This window comes from Arachis duranensis, chromosome 2 (genome assembly GCF_000817695.3).
Source record: "Arachis duranensis cultivar V14167 chromosome 2, aradu.V14167.gnm2.J7QH, whole genome shotgun sequence".
In the NCBI taxonomy this organism is placed as follows: domain Eukaryota; kingdom Viridiplantae; phylum Streptophyta; class Magnoliopsida; order Fabales; family Fabaceae; genus Arachis; species Arachis duranensis.
The window spans coordinates 28,873,930-28,884,683 of NC_029773.3; the positions used below are offsets into that span (position 1 = coordinate 28,873,930).

The 10,754-nt window shown below is 31.8% G+C and overlaps 2 protein-coding genes across 4 annotated transcripts in view; one reads left to right on the plus strand and one right to left on the minus strand.

Moving 5' to 3' along the window:
- LOC107474137 (uncharacterized) overlaps positions 1–813 on the plus strand; it is a 3,029-nt gene extending 2,216 nt beyond the window's left edge. For both annotated transcript variants that reach the window (XM_016093729.3, XM_052256845.1), the window contains exons 4-5: positions 82–208; positions 377–813. In XM_016093729.3, coding sequence (XP_015949215.1) covers positions 82–208; positions 377–605 — 356 coding nt within the window. In that variant the 3' untranslated portion in view covers positions 606–813. The remainder of the gene's footprint in view (positions 1–81; positions 209–376) is intronic.
- Positions 814–1,173: 360 nt separating this feature from the next.
- LOC107474136 (uncharacterized) lies at positions 1,174–6,152 on the minus strand. Of its 2 annotated transcripts, none has more exons than XM_021135256.2 (3): positions 5,878–6,152; positions 4,319–4,453; positions 1,174–3,875 (listed from the first exon to the last, which is right to left on the minus strand). In XM_021135256.2, exons 2-3 carry the CDS (start codon positions 4,428–4,430, stop codon positions 1,420–1,422), a joined length of 2,568 nt encoding a protein of 855 aa, XP_020990915.1. In that variant the 5' UTR covers positions 4,431–4,453; positions 5,878–6,152; the 3' UTR covers positions 1,174–1,419. The 2 variants fall into 2 exon arrangements, with proteins under 2 accessions (XP_020990915.1, XP_015949214.1); XM_016093728.3 differs by having other exon boundaries at positions 4,319–4,533.
- Positions 6,153–10,754: the final 4,602 nt, after the last annotated feature.

Sequence of the window (10,754 nt, forward strand, 5' to 3'; positions counted from 1 at the left end):
ATTGGGCTGTTTCTTTTGAATTAATTTCTTTGGCCTCCACTTCATCTGTTAACCATTACAAGTTGATTTCTCAATGTGCAGGGAGCTTTGTTGTAGTTGATGAAAGTGGAAAGGAAAAGGCTCTTGAATCTGGTAGCAAGGTGGCTTGTCTTGTTTCCCAGGTTCTTTTCTACGAGCAAGTTCGAGCACTTCAGAAATCTCCAGAATGGTGTGCTCTCATTTCCAGCTTTGATTTCTAGAGTTCTACTTGCATTGAGTTTCCCTGTTGAATAATCATTTGATAACAGGGTTTTACTATCCAACTAGAATTTTATATGGCAGTTTTCATTGGTAACCATATCAAAGGCACATCTTATACTTCATTGTTTCCATGTAGGCCTGAAACTTTTAAATCTGAGATGGTTGATGATTCAAATGAAAGGAGCAGCTCCCAACAAGAAAACAAGATGGAGAAGAATGATGACAACGACAACAATGAGGAAGATGATGACGACAACGATGATGATGATGGACTAACCCCATTGGAAGCCAATACGAACCGGATGAGACCTTTTGAGGGTCAAATTGAAGAAGACTCGGAATCCAGTTCAGATACAGATGCTTGAACAGTGGTTCCAACTTACATGGTCCAACCAACCATGATACAAGTGATGGTCCCTGGAAAAACCAATCAAAATAGATTAGGAAATCTCTTTTTTACCTTCTCTTTTATTTAAATTTTCATGATGCGGAACTCAAAAAACATCCTGATAACTTGGGGTCTACCCATTGTAGAATGCTTCTTGAAGGAATACCTGAATCTTTGTTTTTTGAGTTGTTGCCATTAAGTTATGTTTGACATTAAAACTCGCACAAAATTAACAAAGTATATCACATATTTTGCTACAACATCAAAAAATTGAGCCTCGGTGTTGCCCTCTATTTTTCGTCTTTGGTTCTTCAAGTTAAACCTAGCAGAATAAAATGGATTCCAACTTTGTTTAATCCATGCTATCTATAATCCAACCACTTANGACCAAAAAAAAAAAAAACAAGGAAAAGAGAAACAGAAAAAAAATTACTTAACATGACTATTTTTAGTATAATGTTACATCAATGTGATCACATTTGTTTTAGTGATTACATGGCATGGATATGATATCCACCCTTAATATCTAATCATATTATCAGGGTATAAATACGCTAACTACATATCTGGAAATTGAATTCAGAATTATATGAGGACTTTAAAATACCCACATTAACCACTTCTATGCACAACAAATCATTTATACAATGATGAAGCTATGGATAGTTGGATACATACACTAGACAAGGAAACTTTACATTCTTGGTCCTCCCCAGCTTTTCAATTCAGATTCACTAAACATCTATATTCTGTTGAGACTATGGGTCTCTTTCTTGAGTTCGATAGTTTTATCATAGATGAAGTTGTGAACATTTTGTAGGTCTTCCACTGAGGTCACATGATGGAGGGCCTAAAACATTTGATGAATGAGAAGCTAGTTTTCTGTTCTGCGGCGAAAACTTGAATACCTCTGAACATTCACCGCATTTAAGTTGGCAATGTCCTCTTTTAGAATGGAGAAAATCTTCAGGCAACCGCAGAAGGTTCAAGCATTTACGACAAGTAACAAAAGGAGCTCCACCAGCTACCGGCCGATATTTCCACTTGGTCATGTGTTCTTTCTCCCTTAAATATCTCCTTAACTTGTCAGCCCTATGCTTGTGAGTGTCAGATTTTGTTTCACTTCCATACACTGGGAGTCTAGAGGTAGTGGACCACTGCAGACTGGAAGAATAAGAGTGCCAAGGAGAGTAGCTATCTAGGCCTGGATAAGACCTGAATAACTCTTCACGATGGTGAAGAGCACGCGGATGCAAATTTGCTGGGAAATGCCACTTTGTAGGATAGCATTCTGGACAAGAATGATAAATGTGGTGCACACTGCTTGTTACCTCATCTGAATAAGGTATCTGAGAAAGTTTATGCCTTTGGTGACAGCCAACTTGATGATTACATCTTTCGTTGCATCTAAGATAATCCACACCACGAGAAAATCGTCTGCAATGAAGGTCATGGTTATGATGTGAAGGAATATGCTTTTCCTTATAACAGACTCCTGTGGATAGTCTTCCATTTTTTGTTTCCCTACTCACATGGTGAGTTCTGTTGAGCTGATCCTGTAAGTTGTGGATCATTCTTAACAGTTTCATCTTTTCCTGGTTAGTGTCCTCATACGAGTCAGGCGAAAGAAACCTTGAATTGCGATAGAGGTCATCGTGCAATTGATTTGACATTCTGTTTCTTTCATAGTGAGATTGGGAACTGCTTCGATGGAAAGTCATTCTTGATGGAAGCTCATCTCTCTTTGTTCTCATCCAATGTTGATGACCATGTCTTGTAGTAGTCCCCATTTCTTTGTTTTCTTGATTTGCTCTGCTGCCTTTCATGTCATGTTGCTTTTCATTGAACAAATGTGATTGGTGTTGTGTTCCAAGATCTCCATATGACATGGGGTTAACAAGACCTTTTCCCTTTCTGGTCGTTTCCTCAGAAACACTATTAGGAGAAGTGTTTGTGTTCTCAATGCCATCATATACATAAGTGTTTCTAGTGGTAGCGGATTTAGAAAATCCGGCTCCCACCATACTGTGAAGCGTTGGACTTGGATTAACCAGCATTTTGGTATCTAATGTTTCCACAGACCTCACGCGATCAAAGCTATGGTGAATACCTTTCTGAGCTTGCTTCTGCAGTTCACTAGAAGATACATGATTACCAGACATACCTTCATCAACTTTATCAGGAGTACCAGGAAAAATGGTTCCCTTTTCAGATACAACGTTCTCAGTTCTTGAGCTTTTGGTGGTAGAAATACTTTCAGCAGTGGCCACTTCAGATTTTGCACCAACTAGAGCCTTTCGTTCGTTGTTCGGATCTCCACTTGGAACACATAAACTAAACTCCTCTTTTCTTAACAGGTTCCCATTATTTATCTCTTCCGCTTCTTCTAAGTTGCTTTTAATCATTGCCACTTCAGCGCTTGCTGCTGCTGGAGCCGACTTGTCATTATTGCCATCTTCACCATCTGATCCAGAAATATCTTCTGCTTCCTTCACTAACAAGTTTTCAGTACTTGACTCTTTTTCTTCTTCTGAACCAATTCCTTTAATTTCCACTTGAGGCTTTAAATCTTTTGTAGTTGACTTGTTTTTGTTATCATCCTCTTCGCCTCCTAGTAGCAAACTCCCATTATTTAACTCTTCTAATCTCCCTGAATCACTTCCATTAACTTCCATTTCAGTGTTTGAACCTATCAGAGTTGAATTGTTGTTATTGGCTTGTTCTCGATCACTTCCAGAAGTTAACGCGTTTTCTGACCCCTCCGGTGACGAGTTTCCAGTGTTGAACTCTTCATCTACTTCTGAATCACTTGTAACTTTCATTTCAGACATTTCTCCTGTTGAAGCTGATTTCTTACTATTGTCATTTTTATCCGGAGAATAGAAAAACTCTTTTGATCCTTCTGATGCTAAGTTTCCACACTCTGTCTCCTCGATCTCACAGCAAGTGGTTTTATTGGGCACTCTACGCCTTCTGAGTGTCAACTTATAGCTATCCAGCTCACTTTCTAGTTCTTCATTGGATAAATTGAATGGTTGAAGCTGATCCCTTCCAACATTTTTATCCATATAATATTCTCCTGAGGAAAATGAAGTAGCTTTCGCTTTCGGACCATTTTCTTGAGGAGCCACCTGCTTCCTATTGCCACATTGTTTATCTTCAGAAAAAAGATACGATGTTCTAGGAGCTGCATCAGTTTTTTGTGTACTTGATCCTTCGATCACATTGACACTTCTTCGCTTCTTAGCTGTATAGATGGAAGCAAAGGATTTCAATAGTTTATAACAAGAAGTATATAGAATCCGCAGAGTCATTTTTATAACTTGGTAAAAATAAAATATAATCAAAATAGACTTGACAATCAAGCAAGTAGTATTTGATTCAGAGTCCAAAACATTTAAGTCAATCAAGAACAGAGAAGTATATAACAATTTTGAAAGTTATGGTCAAACCAAGTACATTGTGTAAGTGCAGCAGCCATAAACTTCACTTCTGAAAATTTTTTGTAGAATAATTTCTCTCAAAGAAATTCAGGAAATTGTCAAGAGATTTGACAATTTTCTGAATTTTTCTCACACGACAATACAAGTTACCTTAGAAGTGCATATAAATTATTCTCCATCCAAGGTTTTCCAAACAGAATAAAACTTTAAAGGAGTACAGTGGTATAAAAATTATTAGAGCTTTCACCTTTAAGAGTTGTGCCACATCCACCGCACTTGTAGATATCATATTCTGTAGGCTCTTGAAGAAGTTTCCGGCATTTCGGACATTTAACCACGCGAACCACCTCACCAGACATCTTACTCCAAAGAATCCAAATTTCTTGACCACAAATTTTGAACAGAAGTGATTGTCAAAACCAATATCAACAAATTACAAAAACTAAGTTCCACTCTGAGTTTCTGCATTAAAAGAAAAATAAAAGAGTTCAGCTAGGATTTCTTCAAAAGTGCAAAACTACTGTTCTTTTAGAAGAACTAATAAAGTATGTTATTCAAACAAATGAAATGTAATAGGAAATGAACATAACGATTTAGAATACAAATTTTAAAACATATTTTATAAGTTGAGACAAAGATGATAATGATTGTGACTCTACATCAGCTAATCCTACAACTCAAACTTAGTTCAACCTTAATGATGATTTTAGAAAATGCATTTCAACTTATTAACTGCTTATTAAGGTACTTATAGATTACCTACTAAAACAAGAATTTAGTAGTTGAATTCAAGTCATAGTGATGAAAAAGCAAAAGAATATGGCATCGTGATCCAACCTGTTCAAAACTTATTAGTATGTATTATTTTTCTTTTCCCTATTTATAACGTAGTATATCTTCCAAACATTAGTACTAAATTACTGACATGATAAATTGCATTGGACTCCTGAAGATTGATATCACATATTACATTTGTTTATTTGTAAAAGCACACACTAATATGTTACGAGATTTAAATTTATTCTCTTATATAAAATATGACACGAACTTTTTTCCTTGAGAAAAAAAAAATGTATGATAAAATTAAGAAGTACCTGATACCACTTAATCACATGAAATTCCTCTGTTATGGGTTTCCCTAAGTGAGAAATTCTACTTTAAAAGAACAAACTCCAGTTTTTATATACAGACAAAAATGCTAAAACATTTACTTCAATTCCTTTTCTTTTTGCACTATCGAAGTTCCGTACCCCGTGGTCCTTTAATTTGTTGTATTAAACGACAAACAAAAAGTGCTGCAAGCTAAAAAGGTAACAAGTTCAACTGCTCCTTAATTTATTTTTGGTACACCACATCATGTTTAACTTTAATAATGCCACGCAGAAACACAGGGGAAATTATTATGCCTTCAAGCAGGTTATTTCGCATAAAAAAATGTAGAGTGTTGACATATTCAACCAAACAGAAGATATATACAATTTAAGAGATACTATTCGGTATTCAGTGAAAATTAAATAAACCGTAAAAAGTAATATTTCACAATGCATGCCACAACAAATAAAAAAGCACGAGTGACATGAGATTGTATTTGAATTCTTTCTGTGAAACAAAAAATACAAAAATAGAAAGATTTCAGAAAAGACAGAAACGAAGATCGGTATTTTCTATCTTTACGAGAAAAGGTTCTGTTTTGTGCTTCCGTTTCCATAATAAAACACATTTCTATGAAATAATATGTAATTTTCGTATCTAGGAGGAGGAGAACGCATTGATACGTAGAGCGAAGGTTTAGTTAAAGAAGAGAACCTGAATTTTCCGGTTAGATTATTGGATGCGATTTCATGGATATGGTTACAGCTTAGAGAAGAAGCTCTGATGAGTTAACTAAAATTGTTGAGCGCCACGAAGCGGAAGAAGAGAAGAGAAGGAAGGATGAGGAAAATTAAAAGGCATAGTAGGGAAGAAAAGATGTTTATTCTCGATCTTCTAAGAAATTGTTCAGAAAAATTGAAGGAAAGATATAAAACTAAGAGAAACTGAATGGAGAAAAGAGTGTGAAAACGAGAGAGAGAGAGAGAGAGAGAGAGGTGTTGTAGTGTTGTGTTGTGTTGATATGATGATATTAGCCGTTGTTTGTTGTTGTGTAAAATGGTGAGAGGGAGTCTTCCATTTCGTGTTTAGAAGGGATCTACATGGTGTAGTCAACTTTGACCAAAATCATACCACTTTCCTTTGAAATTTTCCTTAAGCTTTACTATAATATTTCCTTTTTCTAATAGGTATTCTAAAAATACTTATTAGCAATATAAACATAAACTTTTTTTACAGTTTTTTTTGTTTTATTAAAAACGACATTTTATTTTGTAAGAAACTATTTTGGAAAAGATGTATATTTTATTCTTTTATACTAAAAAAATTTAGAGTGTAAACGAGTAAAATTAATCTGATTATCTGTTTAAGTTTAATTCGATATATTTATATTGGATATCTGACAGATAATCTAATCTAATCTATTTAATAAGTGTGATTATATCCGATTTTAATTAATTTAGGTATCAAATTTGAAATTGTAAAATCCAAATCAACCTACTTACCTAATATATTAGATTAAAAAATAAAAAAATATAATTTTATAATCACCTTAGCCACTTTTTTTCTTTCCCTTCCTTAACATAATTTTTTTTTCGGTGTCCCATAATTTTTGCCCTTTTTTCAATTTATTTTCTAATTTTTCATACAAATTTAAGTCTATTAGATATCTAATTAGCTGAATCGATCTAATTCAAATTTGATCGGTTCAAACTTAATCATCAAAAATACACTAATTCAATCCAATTTAAATCAATCAAATTTAAACGATTCAGTTTTCAAATTCACAAAATCTAACTTGATTATAACCGTCCAAAAAAAAAGTTGTGTACATCACTTTAAATATAAAATTATATTTAACATTATATTATTGAAAAATAATAATTCCACTCTCAATTTTTTTTTAATGCCACTTCTCACTTAATTTCTTTTATTGTATATTTGCATAAATTAAAAAAGATTAATATTATCAAAATAATAGTGAATGAGTGACATTATTATTTCTTAACTGATTACATAAGCATTATTAGATTACAGTAAGATTTGAATAATTCGTCTATATAATTTTATTATAAAAATTCCCATATATGACATTGTTCTGACTATTGTATAAGCTAATATTATTGATTTTTTATGTTCATTATTAAAATAATTTTGTAAATAGAAATATTTTAATGAATACTAACATTAAAAAATTTAGAAAAATAATTTTATAATACAGTTTATAATGTCCAGATTTATACAATATACTATAGAAATATGAAGAATTAAATATTTTTTTCATCCCTAAAGTCTGGGGTGAAAATTAAATTCGTCTCCGACTTTTTTTTTTATTAAAATCATCATCAACATTACAAAACGTTATAAAATCATCCTTTAATTCATAAATAATATTTTTCAGACAATTTTATCCTTAAAGAAAAATTAAAAAAAAATACCCTCACCCTCGCCCTCATTCTCACCCTCAATTAGAATGATTTACAATAGAAAAAGAAAAAACCAGAACATAAAATTTAGTAGCAAGAATATTTAACAACAAAAATAAATAAATAAATAAAAGCAAGTGAGCAGTGAATCAGTAATAGGGTTATCAAATAAAATTTATCATCAAAGTCAAGTAGTGAAACTCAACAAATCCAATCAACCAAGATTCCAAGAATAATATTAAAAAATTTCTACATCATCGTCATAATCGCTACGCATCTCTCTTCCTTTTTCTTTCCTCATCGCCATCACCACTGCCACCATAATCATCACCACTGCCACCATAACCATCACACCTTCTTTCTCTCTATTACCCATTCATCATCCTAAATCACTATCACCCACCCACTACTCTTAATCCTTTTCTTTCAGCAACAGCAACAGCAACAACCACTGAATTAACAACAACATTCACAAAATAAATTAACAAAAATTTTATATTAAATAATTCAACAATCATCAACAGCAACTTCAGATCCAAAATAACTACAGAAATTAAAAAAAATTAAAAAAATAATGTTTATGTTCTTCGAAAATAGAAAATGAATTCAAAAGAGGGGTGGTGGTGGTGTTGCCGTCCGTTGCCGTCGCAATTGAAGAAAAGAGGCGGAAAAAGTAACGGTGCGGGAAGTTATTGCTAGCGCTGTCATAGCTGTGGCTGAAGATAGGAACAGATCGAGAGAGAGGAAAGAATAGATCCCCTCACCACCAAAAGCTCGACGACGGTGATGGAGTTGATGACGGCGGCCGCACTGGAGTAGAAGATCCAAATTGGTTGCCTGAGCTGAAACGATGTCGTTGAGGTCGATGTTGACATGGTTGTCGTTGCGAGGGCGACGCTGATGGAGGAAGGGTTGAGGTTGGTGATGGAGAGGAAGAAGAAGGTAGAAAAAGAGGCGTTTTGTAACATTGAGGATGATTTTAATAACAAAAAAATGTCAGGGACAAATTTAATTTTCACCTCAAACTTTAGGAACGAAAAAAAATACTTAACCCAAATATAAAATATTTAGTGTATAATTTTATTTTAATATTTTTTTATCATATATAATTTATAAAAAATATATTTTTCTATTTCTCAAACTCAAATGAAAAATATTTTAGTTAGAATGTAAATATTTATTAGAATAATTTGTCAAATTCATTCTTGAAAGATCACCTATTTTTTAAATTAGTTTTCGAAAGATTTTTTATTCAAAATTATCTTTTAAAGATTTTAAGTTAGTAGAATTATTTTTTTGTGTCGTTTTCGTTATGACGGTGTCAAAATTTACCAAGGCGACATACTAAGTGACACCACATTATCACAACAACACATACGTAGTAGTCATAATTAGTTTATAACACGATAAATCTATAAAATTAAATCAAATCAATACCAAATTAACCTTGAGATATTGAAATCTTTCAATTTAAAATTGATTTGATCTAATTTTATAAATTTATTATATTAATAACTAATTAAAATTACTAAATATGTATTGTAATGTCATTTAATGTGTTATATTAATAAATTTGACACTATTAACAATAAAAATAAAAAAAACTAATATAATTAACTAAAAATTTTTAAAAAACAAATTTAATTAAAAATATTTTTTTATAATCAATTTAAAAAATAAATAATCTTTAAAAACGAATTTTACCATTTACTTATATTTATTATCTTAACTATTTTACGGTTATAATTGTTATACATATTTAACTTATAGAAATATTTTCAATAAACACGTCGTACTACCATTAATAATCGTAATTGTTTTTTCATTTAATCAAACTAAATGTTAGTTTATAATCAAAATGAAAAGTTAAGTGTGCATCACACTTTTGTTTTGGAACATTTATTTATTTTTTATTCGTGCAAGGAGAACAGTTTAAACTTTTAAAGAAGGTTAATTATTTCTTTATGTAAAGTAATTTAAAAAATTTTATAAAATCGTGTGGTTCATATTGGGAATTAGGGTGGAGAATTTCATGGTAGGTTTCTTTGTGCTGCCGCGTGTTCGTGTTTTGTGTTTTTCTTTTGTTTTGTTTTTTCATTATTCTTAGTTTACATGTTTTTCCTTTTACGCTGGTGGGAAGAGGGACGTGTCATGGCGCGCAAAATGCGTTGGAACTTGAAGGGGAAGTCGGCGAATCAATTTATGAGCTGCTTTCAATTATGGGTCCCTTCTTGTTGACAATGCCATAATTGTTGCAATTCTCTTCAGGTTTACGGTCCTACATCTTTTCTACATCAAAGGAATTGTTGGAGTTTAATAGCTCAGGAGAAAGAGGATGTCAAACGATGTAGAAGGTAAGGGCGGATCTAAAGAAGTTAAGGATGCGTTAGTTTTGTGTTTTTATTTTTTGTATTTTTATATTTTTATTTTAGTATTTTTTATTTTTTAGATTTTATTAAAAAAATAACAAAAATAATAAAATTCTGTCTTTTAAAGTTTTTTTAATTTTTACTTTTTTTTTACAAAATTTAAAAAATAGAAAATACTAAAAATAAAAATAAAAAATAAAATCACAAACTATACGCGTCCTATGATTTTTATATAAGTAAATTTTGTGGAAATTAAGGTTAGGTGATTGTTTTAAATTGCTTTTAGTGACATTTTTAATGTAAATTATTGCAGGATGTAATGACTTATCATTTACATATAAATCATATTTTTTTTAAAGAGTAAAGTATCATTTTTGTCCCCAATGTTTGGGGTAAATTCTATTTGTGTCCCTAACGTTTAAATCGTCCTATTTGTATCCCTAACATTTGTAAAAGTGATTCAATGTTATCCTGCCGTCAATTACACATCATGAACGTTTTTTTGAGTTTTAAAAATCTCTTCTTAAAGTTAGAATATAAATGTCTGGGATAGAATCGATGATCTACTTCGAAAAATAGTTCATTAAAAGTTGAAACTAATTCCTACAACATTTACATAATTCACTTTCCTAGGGACATAATTGAATCTAAACACAAATAGTGAGTATAATATTAAAATCGAACGCATCCAAGTGAGATTTAATTGAGAATGAATACATCCAAGTGAGAATAATTGAAAAATATAATCTGATTTGTTAGTATAATTGATAGTAGGATAACATTGAATCACTTTTATAAA

Bases quoted from the DNA above. Each gene is read 5' to 3' on its own strand.
- LOC107474136 (XM_021135256.2), bottom strand. From the start codon at position 4,430: ATGTCTGGTGAGGTGGTTCGCGTGGTTAAATGTCCGAAATGCCGGAAA. The intron at 3,876-4,318 runs GTGAAAGCTCTA...CCATCTATACAG, and splicing joins ATGTGGCACAACTCTTAAAG to CTAAGAAGCGAAGAAGTGTC.